General features: G+C 43.2%; 1 protein-coding gene across 1 annotated transcript; it reads left to right on the forward strand.

Annotated features, from left to right (window-relative positions):
• Positions 1–1,481: 1,481 nt before the first annotated feature.
• phb (prohibitin) lies at positions 1,482–17,129 on the forward strand. The gene is made up of 6 exons (XM_038779079.1): positions 1,482–1,697; positions 7,956–8,117; positions 8,452–8,594; positions 9,974–10,090; positions 14,394–14,489; positions 16,233–17,129. Exons 1-6 carry the CDS (start codon positions 1,610–1,612, stop codon positions 16,446–16,448), a joined length of 822 nt encoding a protein of 273 aa, XP_038635007.1. The 5' UTR covers positions 1,482–1,609; the 3' UTR covers positions 16,449–17,129.
• Positions 17,130–19,337: the final 2,208 nt, after the last annotated feature.

Raw genomic sequence — 19,337 nt, forward strand, 5'->3', positions numbered from 1 at the left:
TGCAATTGTATAGGGCATTGGTGAGGCAATATCTGGAGGATTGTGTGCAGTTTTGGTGTCCTTATCTGAGGAAGGGTATTCTTGCTGTGGAGGGAGTGCAGCAAAGGTTTACCAAGCTGATTCCTGGGATGGTGGAACTGTCATTTGACGAGAGACTAAATCAGTTCAGATTATATTTATTTAAGTTTAGAAGAGTGAGAGGGGATCTCATGGAAACGTACAAAATTCTAACAGGATTAGATAGGGTAGATTCAGAAAGAATGTTACCAATGGTGGAGGAATCCAGAACTAAGGGTCATAGTTTGAGGATAAGGGGTTATCCTTTTAGGGCTGAGGTGAGGAAAAATTTCTTCCCCTAGGTAGTGGGGAATATGTGGAATTCACTACCACAGAAAGTAGTTGAGGCCAAAGCGTTGTGTAATTTCAAGAATGATGCTCGACAATGCAGAGTCACGAGCAGAAACTTATAGCCAAGTTCCGCACGCATGATTACGGCCTCAACCGGCACCTTGGATTCATGTTGCATTACAGTCACCCCCCCACCATCTGGCCTGGGCTTGCAAAATCCTACCAACTGTCCTGGCTTGACACAATTCACACCTCTTTAACCCGTGATTATCACTCTGTCCAGCCGCACTGTCTGGACCGGTAAAGACTTAATTACCTGCAGAGGCTTGCATTCAAAATACCAACTTGCCTCACTGAATTTGTGTATATATGTATTTGTGGAACCCACCTCTTCATTCACCTGAGGAAGGAGCTGCGCTCCAAAAGCTAGTGATTCGAAACAAACCTGTTGGACTTTAACCTGGTGTTGTAAGACTTCTTACTATGCCAACCCCAGTCCAACGCTGGCATCTCCACATCATAAAGTCAAGGAATTAGATATAGCTCTTGGGGCTAAGGGAATCAAGGGATATGGGGGGGGGGGGGGGGGGGGGGGGGGAGGCGGGATCTGGGTATTGAACTTGATGATTAGCCATGATCATTATAACAATGATCTTTATTGTCACAAGTAGGTTTACATTAATACTGCAATGAAGTTACTGTGAAAAACCCGTAGTCGACACATTCCACCGCCTGTTCGGGTACGCAGAGGGAGAATTCATAATGTCCAAATTACCTAACATATTGAATGGTGGAGCAGGTCGAAGGCCCGAATGGCCTCCTCCTGCTTCTAAAGAGTGCTGATAGTGGCCCATTAAGAAATCAGAATGTGTTAATGATTTATTTCCTTTCACTGTCCAACTCAGTGCACAAGCACCATTTCATGAAAATATTTCAACATTCTACAAGTGAAGAATGTGAATCTGGACATTTAATATTGAGCAATAATTTGAGATGGGGAACAAGAATGATGCAGCTGGAACATGAGCTCCACGTGTCTCTTGCAAGGGGCGCATGGTACCCTGGGAGTTGTAGTTACAATCGCTTTCGGCGTGGAGGACTACATCCCCCATGATGCAGCAGCACGCGCTTGTCAGCCAATGGAATGTGAGTTTACTGCTGAGTGGGAGCGGGGCATGCGTAGTAGCCTTCTGAAGGTGACCGTGCGGCCTGTCTGAGAGGAGCATTTCTCTCTGCCCGTGTGTTCTTGGCGAGGTTGGAAATGGCCGGCAAGATCTTGGAAACCGTCGGCAAGTTTGGCCTCGGGCTGGCCATAGTCGGAGGAGTCGTCAACTCGGCGCTGTATAATGGTGAGCGGCGCGGCTTCACCCGGTCCCGGGGCCCGATGGCCGGGATTGTGGCTTCTGGGCGCTCAGTTCAGCCCGGCCACCAGCGAGGGGATGGGGATGTTCGTGGAGACTCGTTCTCCTTTTGTTTGGTTGAATTGTCCATCACCATTGGATATGACAGCGTTTCAGAGCTTTGAGCAGACCTGGTTGTGGGATCCCCCCGCCCCGCCGCCTAGCTCTCTACTACAGCATGTTCATGTGGTCCTGTGTTGTAGCTTCAGTAGGTTGATACCTCACTTATTGCTACACCTGGGGTTGGGCAGCATGGTAGCATTGTGGTTAGCACAATTGCTTCACAGCTCCAGGGTCGCAGGTTCGATTCCGGGGTTTGGTCACTGTGCGGAGTCTGCACGTTCTTCCCGTGTGTGCGTGGGTTTTCTCCAGGTGCTCCGGTTTCCTCCCACAGTCGACAGATGTGTAGGTTAGGTGGATTGGCCAAGCAAAATTGCCCTTAGTATCCAAAATTGCCCTTAGTGTTGGGTGGGGTTACTGCGTTGTGGGGATGGGGTGGAGGTGTGGGCTTGGGTGGGGTGCTCTTTCCAAGAGCTGGTGCAGAATCGATGGGCCGAATGGCGGCCTCCTGCACTGTAAATTCTGTGAAAAATTCAATGAAATAATACATCTCACATTGAACTAGGATTGATCATCTGGCATAGTGATAATAGGCACATGTAGCGTGAGGTTAAAAAAAAGGCAGCAGAACACAATTCCGCTGATGGTCCATGGACTCCTCACAAATGCCCAGATTTGCAATGCTAGCAGTGTTCTTACTCTTATCACATTTGGCAGAGTGGTAGCCTCACGCAGCACATTGGATAGTGTTCTCAGTGGGAAGGTCATGCCTGACCTCCCGTTGGTAAGAGTCTTTGATCCTGATGTTGGGTGCCAATAATTGGAGGAGGTTACTGTAGGAAACACCCGTCACGTGGGTCAGAAGGCCTGTTGACCCATTTTCAAAATTCACTGTTTCTCTCATGACCCCCCCAACTGTTGCATCCAGCTGTCTCTTGAATTAGTTTGAGGTTTTGTCACCACTGCAAAAAAGTTAACCCACAAAAGAGCAGAGTTGCATTTATGTTGCATGTTTCATGGCTTCAATGTCACCAGTCATTCCACAATTCTGAGAGTAAACATGACAGCTGACCGAGACAGAATGAGGAGAATGACCAATAATTGTTTTCAAGCAGCTGTGGGAGAATTAAAGGCTAATACACCTTCTCTTCATATAATGGTGTGCCATCTTTATATTCCATCTAAGCAGCCAGTCTGGGCATTAGTTTAACGTAAAAGATTCAATTATTGTACTGAGGTTGTACGGCTTGAAACCAAATAGAACTCTGACTCCAGCAAACATGTTAACACTGCGTTCAACCTGATGTTCAGCTTTGTGTTTGATGCCTTGAATGTTGCACTGTGAGGTGGAACTCTTGAGAATCAGGTCTACAAGACTCTTGGGTGGCATGGTGGTTAGCACTGCTGCCTCACAGCTCCAGGAACCCGGGTTCAATTCCAACCTTGGGTGACTGTGTCAAGTTTGCATGTTCTCCCTGTGTCTGCATGGGTTTCCTCTGGGTGCTCTGGCTTCCTCCCACAGCCCAACGATGTGCAGGAGAGGTGGATTGGCCATTCTAAATGATTGTCCAACGGTTTGGTGGGGCTACAGCCATGAGTGGGAGGGGGGAGGGTTAGGGTGCTCTTTCAGAGGGTTGGTGTAGATTTGATGGGTCGGATGGCTCATTGTACATTGTAGAAATTCTATGGTTCTTTCAATTTTATCTGCTTTTATTTTTTTCCTCCCTTCCACGGTGCCTTTATCTGTATTAAATTCAATTAGCCATTGTTTGACTTCTCAAGCTTATTGTGTATTTCACAAGGCTCTTTTCAACACAAGAAAGCTGCTTTCCTTTGGGAAAACTACAGTGCCACTCGGGTTAATTGCACTGTCAATCTGCAGGAATTGGCCAACCCTCGGTGTATCTGCTCCAGAATACTCCTGGTATTGATGACATTGGAAGAGCAGCAGCTTGCATTTGTGTAGTGCAGGAGTGGGGAAAATTCTGGCTGGACCTCAGGGTGAAAATTGCATTGAACTCGAGGACTGAATAATCACAATGAAGATAAATTTTGATGCAAATTAACATAAACCTTTATTAACATGACTCCAGCACCATAACAATGCGCGACATACAATAACTAAACCAAGCAACCCCTCTTTTTCAAGCGCTCCTGGCTTAATATGAACAATGCAGTTGGTCACCCCCCTTTGCAATGGCATCAATGTCCATTGTTGTTTATCTGTCCTGTTGAGTATTTGCAGTATTTTCAGCTTTATTTCAGATTTCCAGCATCTGCAATATCCTTACCAATATAAATGCTGCTTTACCGTGATTCACAGTGTAATATTGCAAGAAAAACCAAGGGAAAAACAGTTTTTTTAAAAAGATGGAAAATGTTGAGAAACTGAAAGGCACCTCAGGCAGTCACCACATCTTGTGGGAAATGCAGTGATTTATATCCTTGCTCTACTTGTCTGATTTTAATAAATTCCCCAACATTTTAACAGGTGCTGCTACCGAGTGCCTCTGTAATTCATGCTGTTAGTGGGGAACAAGTTCCTGACTTTCCCAAAACCACACACTCTTCATTTTCTATTACATTCATCATCCTTCAAAAATCTAAACAACTCCGGCAGGAACAGAAAATGCTTTTTCAACTCTTACGTTCAGAAATGCAATTTGTCAATCTGCAGGAATTGGGCAACTCAATTCTTTGAACTGCGCATTTCAAAATGTCAAACTTAAGATTCCTTGTCAAGAACTATAGTCATACAGGGGCAGCACGGTAGCGCAGTGGTTAGCATTGCTGCTTACGGCGCTGAGGACCCGGGTTCAAATCCCGGCCCTGGGTCACTGTCCGTGTGGCGTTTGCACATTCTCCACGTGTCTGAGTGGGTTTCACCCCCACAACCCAAAGATGTGCAGGATAGGTAGATTGGCCACTCTAAATTGCCCCTTAATTGGAACTGGCCGTGCCAAGGGTGGCATGTGCCTGCGATCGGTGGGCACCGATCGCGGGCAGCGGGTCCGATACCCGCGCACTATTTGTTCTTCCGCCGCCCCGCAGGATCAGTCCGGGGGGCGGCTGAGGGGCATGACGGCCCGCGCATGCGCGGGTTTGCCGCGTCTGCGTGATGATGTCATCGTGCGCGTCAGCCGGCGTGACGCTTGGCGCGCGGACTTAGCGGCGGTCGCTAAGCCCGCGATGCTGTGCTTCACGGGGCCCCGCTGCTAGCCCCACCCGGGGGGGGGGAGAATCGGGTCCTAGGAGGGGGCGCGGAGGCTGCCGTGAAACACGGCCAGTTTCACGGCAGCCTTTACGACTCGCCGCATTTGCGGAGAATCGCGCCCCTTAAATTTGTGTTGTCTGATTACCGGCCCTTCTGCCACCAGAAACAGTTCCTTCTAAGAACAATGGTACACTTAACTTATTCTGCTCTCATACTGCATCATTTGCTCCCGCCCCTAGAACATAGCGACCGCACGTCCCAAAGAAAACCACCTCTGATCATCGACCAACTCCAATTTAGGTTGGGATCGAAAATGTCTTGCTTCCACGATGAGTTTTTGCTTTCACTCTGGCCCAATAGGTTCTGAAATGGCTGATGCATTCCAGTGTTCAACCTGCAGTTTACCTCCCCTGCCTTCTTGAGTGTGTCCTTTCCCCATTTTGGTCGGCCATAAGCCCAGAGACTCCCAGTGGTCGGTGGTGATGCTTGATTTGTTTCAGAGATGCTTTAAGGCCACCCCTAAATCATTTCTGAAGTCTTCTGTGGTGGGGGTGGTGGGGGGGGGGGGGGGGGGTAACCCATGGAGTTCTGAGTACAACAGTTGGAAGTATCATTACTGTTGTAATGCAGGAAATTCAGCAACCAATTTGAGTACAGCATTGTGATAAAGACAAGCTATTCTCTTATAGTGATGTAGATTGAGGGATAAATATTGGTCAGGATACTGGAAATAACTCCCCATTCCTGGAGTGAGACTTGAATCCATAACTGCGTCTAAAAATTTGGAAGAAATATAAAAGGAGAGTTGTTATCTCCATTGAATAACAGAATGCTCCTCTTAGTTTTTCTTTCCCCCTTAAGCCCGTAAACATCAGATTAGCTCCAGCATCTCCAGTAAACTGGATATGTATGGGTGAATTCAAGGTTATATTGTGGCATTATAATTTCATTCCCAGGAATCGATGTTGTAAAATTCAGCTACTTGCTTGTGTTCTTTGTCCTGTTTTCAGGACGTTTTTCACAGGGTCAACTAAAACTGTTGCAAAACTGTTTTGCACTTGTCCACTAATAGGTATTCTCATACCAAAGCCGCTGCAATGCATATGCCTTTCTCAGTTAATGTTAGTGTTTGTTGGCTCAGGCCTCAGAACTGAAAAGGTCAGTTTTCTCCTAGTGTAAACACAAAGACTGGTTAATGACCAACTCTTGAACCCTAGCTAAACTCATTGCTGGTGTATTTTCAATAGTACTTGTCCCATTTATAGGGGTGCAGTTGTGCAACGTAGTGGACCTTTATCACAAACAAGGTGAAGACTTTGCCCCCTGCGCCCCCAACCTCCATTTCCTGCCATTGCAATTCTAGCAACCAGCTGAACCGAGTGCCTGCAAAGCAGCTAGCCACTTGCCTTTTCTGCCACATGTATCCTAAGGCTGCTATCAGCTCTGGGCATTCTACAGGCAGTTTTCTGTTTTGGCGGGACATGTATATTGAGACACAGGATCTGGAGCAAGGGTTCGCTCTCTGGGTTGCTTTTCTGCACATTTATTTAAATGGATGGAAAATTGGGCAGGATGTGTACTGCGAACATTCTTCTGCCTGCAGTATTGCAAATGTGTTCCCATCGTATGATGCTCTATCCCACCGCTGCTAGAGGTGTTTAAAATGGGCTGGTTTAGCACAGTGGGCTAAACAGCTAACTTGTAATGCAGAACAATGCCAGCAGCGGGTTCAATTCCCGTACTAGCCTCCCCAAACAGGCGCCGGAATGTGGCGACGAGAGGCTTTTCACAGTAACTTCATTGAAGCCTAATTGTGACAATAAGCTATTATTATTATTATTGATAGCAGAGTACTTTCCTGTACTGCCAAGTTGGCCCGTTGCAAAATTTAGCCCATGCCACTATCCATTCTAATACGGTAATGCTATTACTGTAAAGTTAGTTGGGAGGAGTGACTTGTGTAATCTGATTGTAGGGAAAGAGTTTTATGCCTGTTGCCTTGGCTGAGGCAACAAAGTGAACTCTAATTAATGCTGAATTAAAACTCCACATGGTTTCGAATGAATAACTGGACTGATGGTGGGTGTTTAATTTTTTTATCATCTGCAATATCTCTTTGAAATTGGTACTCTGTAATTTCTATATTTATTTCTACACCAAAGATTTACCTTTATCTTATCCTTGCATGCATATCATGGCTACTAGAGCAGGTTAGAGGGTGGATATTCCAACCCCCAAAGCCTTTTCCACCACCCATAAGGCGCCAAGAGGAATGTAATGAAATGCCACCAACTTGTCTGGATGTGTGCAGCTCCAACAGCACTCAGCCTTGACACCATCCAGACCAAAGCAGCCTGCTTGATTTGCACCTTAAACCATGGTTGCAGTGCCATTTGTAGCAATTACAAAAGCTTCATTCACAACAGCTTCCAAATCCGTAAACTCCGCCCCCCAGAAGGACAAAGACATTGGAAGGTCACAACCTGCAAGTCCCCCTCTAATCTCACACAATCCTGACTTGGAACCGTAATGCTGTCCCTTCTTTTCGTAGGGTCTAACTTCTGGAACTCCCTACCTACCTTAGCTGCACTGTATTGTTTGAGGTATGTGACTCGGGGCATCTAGGGATTGGCAATTAATGCTGGCCTTGCAGGAAAAACCCACAATCCGTGAACGAAATAAAGTAAAACATTGGTCACCGGCAAGGTTGATTAATGGAAAGTGATGAGACATGGAATTGCTCTTAGCTGAGATTGAAAAATTGGATTCAAGGTGATCTCGGGTGGTTATCTGCTTTCTATTGTTTCATGCATAAACTTAGCTTTTAAGAAACATTTAATTGCCTCATAATTAAGTACTGTAAAATGCCCTAAAGGTTAGCCATCTATCCATACATAATGCTGATTTGTTGCCATCTAACTCTATTTCCCAAGTTGATGCTGGACACAGAGCGGTGATATTTGATCGATTTCGTGGTGTTCAAACTAAAGTTAGCGGAGAAGGCACCCACTTCCTTATTCCGTGGGTACAGAGACCAATCATCTTTGACTGTCGGTCACGGCCACGTAATGTTCCAGTTATCACAGGTAGTAAAGGTACGTAAAAAAAGTGATTCAGTTGTAGTTACAAAAGGTCTTTTCATCTCTCTAAGTTATCTATTTTCTGAAAATGTAGAATTGTATTAGGAGGAAATGGTCAATCTGTTGATTTTGCAGACCACAGGTGCAGCATAATTTCCTTACCATAATGGATAATCGCAACTACATATAAGTTGAAAATAATGGATGCTGGCCGTGGTGTAGAAAAATGAATAAACATATAAACACTATCTACTAAGAAAAGCCGCTTAAGTTAATGGCTTTTAATAGAGTGCCCACTGAAACTGCAAGAATCTGAGATACTTGACTTAATTGTTGTTCCATTTTCCAGATTTGCAGAATGTAAATATTACACTGCGTATCCTCTTCAGGCCAGTGTCAGACCAACTACCTAGGATTTATACCACCATTGGTGAAGATTATGATGAGAGAGTACTGCCATCAATCACCACAGAAATCCTAAAGTCTGTTGTTGTAAGTGTCATCCAGTCTTGTGGGAGAGAAATAAGGATAAATACTAGAACTAAACACACTTAAACGTTTACTATATTGGCTAGCGCCCTCCGATCTAATCTGAGTCTGATGTGAATTTTCCACCATTGGCAAAGTGAGCCAATACTTCCTGCCTTCAGCTGAATTTCTTCTACTTACCTCGCGTAGCTTTTCTGTACCTGCACAAAGTTCAAAATGGATTTTCTTAGATACCAACTGAAGCTTGCCATATTTGTGTTTATGCAGCTAGTTGCAAAGTTGGCTACAGACCTCTAATTGCAACAGAAATAGTGAGGTTAACATTTTGGAGAAGATTCTGCAAAGAAGAGGAGGGCCAGTGGTTAATGTTTCTGGGTACAACTTTCTATGGTGACTTTGTGGAATACTTTATAATTTGGGAGTTCAGGCAGTATTGTGCTCAAAACAGATGTTGAATCGGGCGGCACACAGCGCAGTGGTTAGCACTGGGACTACGGTGCTGAGGACCAGGGTTCGAATACCGGCCCTAGGTCACTATCTGTGTGGAGTTTGCACATTCGCCCCGTGTCTGCATGGGTTTCACCCCCACAGCCCAAAGATGTGCAGGTTAGGTCGATTGGTCACATTAAATTGCCCCTTAATTGGGAGAAAGAAAATTGGGTACTCTAAATTTCTTTTTAAAAAAAATAGATGTTGAATTTAGAAAAGTTGATACCTAATGCGCTTGTGCAATAAATTATTTGGGCGGTTTTGGCATTTTCAAGTGGATGAACAAGGGTTGTGAATTCATTAACAACATAAGTGGGGGGAGGACCAGGCATAGTTTCATAATTGTGCCAGCCCAGGTTTAGAGTTTTATTTTGTTTCATAATGCTGTCAGCTGGAACATTAACATCTGCTCTTGGCTATCTTATTTCTTTCAAATTTTTAAATCTGTAAATTGTTTTTTCAAGATACACAAACCCTAGCAATCCCATAGATACTTGACACTTTGCTTTGCTGCAAAACACGGGGCTATGTTATCCATTGCACTACAGTAATACACAATATCTACATGCAGGCAATTCCTAGAGGTGGAAAAATGATTCTTGATCACCTAAATGAGTTTTATATGTGTGTGCCTTCCCACCTGGTGACTTTGAATTGCAATATTTCAAAATTGAATGATTATATGTATTTTCAGGTCATCCTCTTGCATTGTTTATGCCTGGATTTCTATAAATGTGACATAAATAATGAGTATCCAATGTCAGTGGATTTCACATTGTCACAAACAGTGGAGTGTTAACTCAAATTATAAATTATGGTTGTGGCATTTGATTCTTTTTCTTATATTGAAAGAGTTAAATTGTCAAATTAATTACAAATTTAAAACTTTCTAGGCCCGATTTGATGCTTGTGAATTGATCACGCAGAGAGAGCTGGTGTCCAGACAAGTTAGCGAAGATCTGACTGAGAGAGCTTCTACTTTCGGACTCATCTTGGATGATGTGTCACTGGTAATATTCTAATTTCTTCCCTGCCTTTTATATGTTACCTGTTTCAGCCGCTGAACTGCTGTTCTACTGTAGTTCAACTTGAAAAGTCAGTATTCTTTGACATTTTATACAGAGTTAAGCATTGCTTCAAAGCATTGCTGTTGAAGCTGGTACTCATCAGGAAACTTCAAGAATACCAGTATACGGGAAAACTACAATTTATATTGTGTGAAAGGAGAATGCTGATTGGTTGGAAAGTAGATCTGATTGGTAGAGGTGTTGCCATGGAGAATCCTCCAGTTGATGGTAGCCGACAGATAACTGCCAAGTATTGTTTGAAATTTAAACCAGGCAGCTAGACCCTGATTGGTCAGGGGAATGAAGCATAAAATGGCTGTCACCTATTTTGTTCACCTAAAACCGACGGAGTGTGTTCTTTCGATCTGCAAAGAACAGCATCTTGTATTTTGATAGATATAGCTTCAAGGCCAGGCAAATATACCTGACTGCGAGCCTGGCTGACTGTCAGATTGAATTACGCTGATGAGTGCAAGACGAAAAGCTTTGACATGTTTCTTTTCTCTCATTACTCTAGTTCGTAACTACCAGAGTTGTTTGCGATATGTGATTTTCCCATTGAATTGCTCCATTATTAGGTAGCCAAATGCTGTAGTAAATTTATGCACTGCAAGATCCCACAAACAGTACATTAAATAAATGAGCGGTTAACCACGTTTTGGCGGCTTTAGCTGAAGAGGTGTCGCTTAAGATACTGGAAGAACTCATGTGCCAGTAGATCTTTTACTTCCCCCGTACAAGCAAAAATAACTTCCATTTAATGTCTTCTGAAAGGTATTGGTTCCGAACAATGCTACGCCAGAATGTTGTAGAACAATAGAGGTTTCCAATGCAAAAGGAGGCCATTCATCCTATTGAGATTTGCTGCTATGTTGCTAAAGCAATCCAAATGTTCTCCTTGAATCTCTGTATCTTCCTATACTTCATATATGTACCCAGATTTCCCTTAAAAGGGCATTGCAAAATGATTTATCTCTCAACCACTTCCTATAAGAATGTGCTTCATAATCCTACGGCCCTTTTCAAAAGATATTTTTGCTAACCTCTGCCGGTGCTCTGCTGTTAGCTAGTTTAAATTGCCAAACCTCTGTTCCTGAAACCCCAACCAGAGGATAGGACTTGAACGCTTCATTTTCTAACTTGGGACAGAGGTGTTAGAAGCAGAACCAAGCTGGTACACTGGTAGATTGTTCTTATTAGGTCCATCATAACTCAGAGGCCTGGCAGTGACCTGCAATGGAATTCTAATGGTGAACATCTAGTTTACCATGCAGTAACATAACTCAATCTAGCACTATGCATATGAAATGTATGCACTGAGCAAATAGCAATACGGAGTTTCATTACTTGGAGTTGGAAATCAAAGAGGGCAGCATGGTGGTTAGCACAATTGCTTCACAGCTCCAGGGTCCCAGGATTGATTCCCGGCTTGGTTCACTGTCTGTGCGGAGTTTGCACATTCTCCCCGTGTGTGCGTGGGTTTCCTCCGGGTGCTCCGGTTTCCTCCCACAGTCCAAAGATGTGCAGGTTAGGTGGATTGGTCATGTTAAGTTGCCCTTAGTGTCCAAAATTGCCCATGGTGTTGGGTCAGGTTACTGGGTTATGGGGATAGGGTGGAGGTGTGAACTTGGGTAGGGTGCTCTTTCAAAGAGCCAGTGCAGACTCGATGGGCCGACTGGCGGCCTCCTGCACTGTAAATTCTATGATCTAAAATGGAATACAGACTGTGAATTGATTCAAAAGATACAGACAAGCAAAGCGATGAACAATAGGAGCCACAAGTTAATTGGACAGTGAGAAATGGTTATTGAGGTTTCAATGTAAGTATTTGTACAAGTTGTTCCTCTATGAACTGAAATCCATGGATGACCCATTTTGCTGGCCTCTATTTGAATTGGCTGTCTTCAATCAAACACAACATTAAATCGACCAGTGAAATTGCAGGAAAATTTTGAAAAAGTATGTGATGATCACAGAATAATTGAGCAATGAGATTTGCTAGATTTTGTTTTCATGGTCCTTTAACCATATACAGTAATTATGATTGGAAATTGATTCCGTAGAATTCCATTGAATCCCTACAGTGCAGAAGGAAGCCATTCAGCCCATCAGTTATGTACCGACCCATTGAGAGCACTCCACCCAAACCCACTCCCCTGCCCTATTCCAATAACCTCTTAACCTAACCAACACATCTTTGGACACTTAAGGGGCACTTTAGCACGGCCAATCCACCTAAGCTGCACATCTTTGGACTGTGGGAGGAAACCAGAGCACCCGGAGGAAACCCATGCAGACACTGGGAGAACGTACAAACTCCGCGCAGTCACCCAAGGTTGGAATCTAACCTGGGTCCCTGGCGTTGTAAAGCAGCAATGCTAACCACTATGCCACCATGCTGCCAGCATCACAGCAGTGGTTATATTTGGAAAATTAACAGCATTCAAAAAAGATGTGGATATATTGGACAAATCACCCATATTCGCTGTTAGGATATGAATGGTGAATCGCAACTTTACCGTGGACTTTTGAATACTCTGAAAGTCAACACAGTGTGGTTGTGAACAATGCTGTAGACTTATCTGGGGGAACTATTGAAAGTTAAACTTGGTTGATTGAAATCCTATGTAGATTCTAATTTAAAATGTTGTAATTTATCCCATATCAGATTACTATGCACATTTAAAGCGTGTGGGATTGCGGATAGTGACTTGAGATGGATAGAAAGCTGGTTAGCAGACAGGAAGTAAAACGTTGGAATAAATGGGTCTTTTTCCGATTGGCTGGCAGTGACTAGTAAGGTACAGTAGGGATTTGTGCTCGGAGTCCCACGGTTCACATTATATATTAATAATTATACGATGGAACTAAATATATTATCTCCCAAATTTGCAGATGGTACAAAGTTGGGTGGGAGCGTGAACTGTGAGGAGGATGCAGAGATGCTTCAGCGGGATTTGGACAGGCTGAGTGAGTGGGCATATGCATGGCAGATGCAGTATAAAGTGGATAAATGTGAGGTTATCCACTTTGGTAGCAAAAATAGGGAAGCAGATTATTATTTGAATGTCTAAGTTGAGAGAGGTGGATACTCAGCGTGACTTTGGTGTCCTCCTGCATCAGCTGTTGAAAGTAAGCACGCAGATACAGCAGGCAGTAAATAAGACAAATAGTATGTTGGCTTTCATATCGAGATGATTTGAGTATAGGAATAGGGATGTTTAACTGCAATTGTATAGAGCATTGATGAGGCCACACTTGGAGTATTGTGTGCAGTTTTGGTTGCCCTATCTGAGGAAAGATGTAAAGGGAGTGCAGCGAAGGTTTAGCAGGCTGATACCTGGGATGGTGGGAGTGTCATGAGGAGAAACTAAATTGGTTAGGATTATATTCATTGGAGAAGAGTAGAGTGGATCTCACACAAACTTAAGAGGGTAGAAGAATGTTCCAAAGGTGGGGGGAGTCCAGAACTAAGGATCATAGTTTGAGGATAAGGGGTAAACCTTTTGGGACTGAGGTGAGGAGAAATTCCTTCATCCAGAGAGCAGTGAATCTGTGGAATTCACTACCACAAAGTAGTTGAGGCCAAAATGTTGTGTAATTTCAAGAAGGAATTAGATATAGTTCTTGGGGCTAAAAGGATCGAGGGAATGGGGGGAAGGCGGGATCAGAGTATTGAACTTAGATGATGAGCCATGATCATAATGGACGGCGGAGCGGGCTCGAGGGGCCAAATGGCCTCCTCCTCCTATTTATCAAGTATGTTTCTATGTCTTTTTGAGAGCTAAAGCTATAAAGAATGATCCTGTATAATGTACTGATTGTACATTTACTAAATGTAGGATCTAATTGTCTGTGAAGGAAAGTGGTTTATTTCCAGTGCTTCCCCTATGCCTTTCCTTTTCCCTTGAGCTCTTTAAGTACAGAGATTCAATCTTCAAAGCGGCACAAATCTGAGAGTAAGTTGAGTTTTGTATATGCCATTCCTAAATGCTGTGCTCCAGTCAATTTGATGAAATGGGCATTTAGTTACCAGTTCAGACTATGGACTTGCAAGACATGCAAGAATTTATCGACCTGAAATTGCAGTAAGGAGAAAACAAATCCTGCTTCCCTGCGCATTGATCAACTTCTTGAATTACAGCAACCATGTGAAACTCTAATGCCCCATATATATTTGAGTAGCTGTATGTGCTTTTCATTATTCACTTAATATTGCTTATCCTGAAATGTACCTTTTTTCCAGACTCATTTAACCTTTGGTAAAGAGTTCACAGAGGCTGTCGAGCTCAAGCAGGTTGCCCAACAGGAAGCTGAGCGGGCTAGATTTGTTGTAGAAAAGGTATGTGCTCCCTGCCTTATTCATCGCTTTAAGATATGTACTTGAATGCCAGGCAAGAAAATAACCAAGTCACCTTTGTGACCTAAATCTTTCTTGAATATACTATTTAGCACTTGAGCAGGGCTGCATATCAGATCACAACATATACAACCACTCCCACAAATCAGTTGGTAAATTTGTAATATTCACTGTATTCCACTTAATAGTTATTTATCTAGACAATCAGCTATTTATTATATTTAAAGTAATGAATGTTTTACCATTTGCATTAGATAGAAATTACTTGATCACTTTTAAATTAAGAACGCAGGACTTGGGAACGTAGACAGGTATAGAGCATCTGATCCTTTGACACTTCAATAAGATCCTGGCTGATCTGATTGTGGCCTCAACTCCACTCTCTTGTCTCTTCCGCCTCTTCTCTTTCCCCCCCCCCCCCAATAAAAATAACTCCTGACTCCCTTTTCTATCAGAAATATATTTAACTCGGCCGTGAATAAATTCAATAACCGACCCATCCTCCTCCTCTTTTTTGGGAAGAGAATTCCACGGACGAAAACCCCTCTGACAAAATCTGAGAGGAAAATATTCTCCTCCTCTCCATCCGAAAAGGAAGACTTCTAATTCTTAAACTGCGTCTGCTAGTTCTGGTCTCCCACAAGAGGAACCATCCTCCCTGGTATACACCCTGTCACCTTCCCCAATCTTACCCCTCTCTTTTCTGAAAGCAGTAACTTGTGCCTCAGTGTAGTTCCAATTGTGCATTGTTGGTGAGTAATAGCAATGGGGAGGTTCACTACGTCCGTGTTCATATTCACCATTCAGGAATGGGCACCCTAGCCCTCTCCATAGAATCTACAGTGCAGAAGAAGGCCATTCGGTCCATCAAGTCTGCACTGGCCCTTGGAAAGAGCACCCCACTTAAGCCCACACCTCCACCGTAGCCTCGTAACCCAGTAACCCCACCTAAACCTTTTTGGACACTTAAGGGAAATTTATCATGGCCAATCCACCTAACCTGCACATGTTTGGACTGTGGGAGGAAACCAGAGCACCCGGAGGAAACCCATGCAGACACTAGGAGAACGTGCAGACTCCGCACAGACAGTGACCCAAGCCAGGAATCGAAGCTGGGACCCTAGAGCTGTGAAACAACTGTGCTACCGTGCTGCTCTTGTTGCCTTACTTCTCCCAAGCTGAAGGAGACTGAAACTGTTCTCCTGCTCCTCAGATTTGTGCTGTTCAGTGCAACAAGGGATTGAATGCGAGTAACGTCCTGGCGTAAAAATTCATCATCGCGTCCTACTACCCTGCACAGCCTTCCTGTAACCCCTTTAGGAATATCTTTATTCAATTGAACAACATAGCTAAAATTGTGAACTCCACAAATAGTGAATGGAGAAATCTTAACTGCAAGTTTTTTTTTAAGAAGTTAGGAAGTAAGGTTTTAAATACAGTGCTGTTTTTTTTTTGATGGATTAATAAAATATTGCAGGAGAAAGTTTACCCAGAGAGTAATTTGAATGTGAAAATACCGAATGCATGGACAAGTTGAAATAAGTGAAATAAGAGGACGCTTGAAAAATACATACGGGAGAAAGGGATATACTGATAGTGAGATGAAACAAGTTGGGAAGGGGCTCGTGTGGGGCATGAACATGTGCATGGACCAGTTCATCCAAATGCCTGGTCATACTGTAAATTTTGTGCAGTTACTTGCAACATTTATGTTTCATTCATCAGGCCGAGCAACAGAAAAAAGCAGCAGTCATTTCTGCTGAAGGGGACTCCAAAGCTGCAGAGCTGATCGCTAACTCTATGTCAAAGGTTGGGGATGGTCTGATTGAACTGAGAAAACTTGAAGCAGCAGAAGACATTGCCTTCCAACTCTCAAGATCCCGCAATGTAACCTATTTACCATCTGGTCAGTCGACACTACTCCAGCTACCCACTCATTAACAAAGAACTTTGTCGCAATGTGTTGTCTGTCCAAATTGGCTAATTTTTTTTTATATACACATGTCCATTCTCTCAATACAACCTTTGATACAGAAAATCGCATTGGCAGACGAGAGTTAGAAGTAATGATGTTAAGAAAAGTCAATCAATAATTGGTTCAACATTTGATTTTCTTTGCATTGTCTTTTTTGTGTGCTGCAGCTGGCTTTTTAATCCAGTTGTGACTTGTGTAGTTTATACTGTCTGCTGCAGTGATCCTCTTTGATTTAAAGAAAAATCTGTTGGTAAAAATAATTGGCTTACAAGCAGCCAATTATTGCTGGTGAAATTCATATTTTTTCAAAAAATTACCGAAAGCTTCTGCATTCCAACAAAATGTGGAACAGATTACCGAATTTGAATAATTATAATTTACAGTATGCAGTAAAAAGACATGCACTTTGTGATTAAAGCATGGTGTACTGCTGACGATCCTGGGATTAAAATCATTGCAAGTGTGACTGTGCTGTAATGACTGCTCCTTCAATACAAAGCTGCAGAATGCTCCAGAACCTTATTATGCTCCTGTATCTATTCTGTATTTGCATAGCCAGTGAGTAAAGGTGTATTTAATGACATGTAATGGATGCACAAGATAGTTGATTTCTTTTTAACTCTAAATAAATGCACTGATGCCACTGACGTGATTTTGTCTTGTCGTCATTCAATTTGAACAGTATCTGAAGCTTCTGTTAGTGCCATGTAATCAAGTTAGCATTTTTATGATGTTGTAAAATGTGTAATAACGACGTGATGAGTTTAATTCTGCTTTTTCTATCGGGTGGTGGGGGTTATGGGAGTTTGTCGAGCAGGCACAACCTTATTCTCCAGCAGAGAACAGGACAACATCCCCAACATGTTTTTGTACATCTTAGTAGCTGGTTTGAAATAGCATTGTCCTAAATCCTGAAAGCCTCAACTGTGCTCATAGCTTATTGTCCCAACATGGTGGGGTTGTACGTGTGTTGGAGCATCAAAATATATTATCGTTCCGGCCACCATAACCTTTCGGGGAGATGGAATGTGAAATGGTCTCAGCAGAAGATCAGTATTATTCCAGGAATTACTTGTTTCGTGCTCTGCATGGCCTGTGTTCTAATTCGCTGCTGACTCCCCAGTGATAACTTATACAACTAAATTTTATTTGTGTATCTTAAAAGAATTTTTACAGCACAGAAGAGGGCCATTCTCCCCCTCATGTCCGTGTGCGCTCTCTGCATGTGCAACTTACCTAGTCCTGCTCCCCTTTTGCACTGAAAGTTTTGTCTTCAAATAATTATCCAATTCCCCTTTGAAAGCCACGACTGAATCTGCCCCTGACATGCCCCCAGTGCATCCAGATCCTAACCACTTGTTGCATTAAAAAAATGTTCCCTTAATTGTTTCTTTTGGCATTCACCTTATGTTGATGCCCTTTGGTTTCTTATCCCGAGAACAGGAACTGTTACTCCCTCTCTACTCTATCCAGAACTTCATGATTTTACGAAGCTCTATCAAATCTCTTAACCTCTTCTCACAGGAGAGTGGCTCAAGCTATTCCAAAGTATCCACAAAACTGAAGCTCCTCCTCTCTGGAGCCATTTTTCTGAATCTTTACTGCAACCTCTCTTCTGACTTCAAAACTTTTCTAAACGATAGTGTCTAGAACCAATTGAGGCAGAACCAGTGTTTTGTTAAAGTTGTTTTGTTAAAGTTTATAACATCGTTGCTTTTTATACTCTGTGACCCTGTTTACAAAGCCGAGCATCCAGTATGGTTTTTTAACTACTTATAAATAGTTCCAGAAAAACATGCTCAAGTTAGATGTAAACTTAATATTTCATATAATGGGATGATGGTGGCCCCAAACAGCGCGGAAAGCTGCCCTGCTTTCTCTAATTGTTTTTTTTTTATGAATTTAGAGTACCCAATTCATTCTTTTCCCAATTGAGGGGCAATTCCGTGTGGCCAATTCACCTACCCTGCACATCTTTGGGTTGTGGGGGTGAGACCCACACAGACACGGAGAATGTGCAAACTCCACATGGACAGTGACCCGGGGGCTGGGATTGAACCCGGGTCCTCGGTGCAGTGAGGCAGCAGTGCTAACCATTGGGCCACCCTTGCTTTCTCTAATTGTGAGGGGCCGAAAAGGAATGCAGAATATGTTTAACTGTAGCATTTAACTGCATGAAAATGAAGTATTCTGCCCCATCCCAAAAGTGCTAAAATTGCTTGGAAAGAATATTAGTAATTCGTTTAGAAAATAAAGGCATGGGAGGGGGTCTGCTGGGTGATGTGAAAACTATTCTGTGCAGTACTTTTGCTTGGCCACATAGTGGTGCCGAAGGCTCTTAGCTGAAAAACAGCAGACCCATAATTCTGTGGTACTTGAATGTATGATTTGAATGTTCACTTTTATAATTATACCAGAAGAGTCTGCAAGAGCCATATGACTCCCCCCCCCCCCCCAAATCACTAACTGACTTTTAGAGTTCTGAAATTTAAGATGAAAATAAAGATTAGTGAAAGTGAGTCCAGCTCATCTCGGGTGTGTTGCTTGTGTGATGGAGGTTCTGGTCTGGAGCACTGTTGCCGGCTGTTCTTTTAAGGCCATCACTCTAATTGGGCAAAACGATCCAATTGCACTGCTTGAAAAAAATAGCCTGTGAATTTCAAATTCAGAATCAGCGAAAACAAATCACCATTCTTGACGAAGGTCAGTCCAGTGGGATTCCCAAAACATTTTTCAGAATGTGATCTTCCTCAATTTGGGATGCTTGCTTTTAGTTCCACTACAGTAAATCAATCTTTGTATCCGAACCAGAAAATGCACATTCCTCATTTGTCTGTTTTATTACCAGGCAGTGG

Source organism: Scyliorhinus canicula, chromosome 19 (assembly GCF_902713615.1).
Source record: "Scyliorhinus canicula chromosome 19, sScyCan1.1, whole genome shotgun sequence".
In the NCBI taxonomy this organism is placed as follows: domain Eukaryota; kingdom Metazoa; phylum Chordata; class Chondrichthyes; order Carcharhiniformes; family Scyliorhinidae; genus Scyliorhinus; species Scyliorhinus canicula.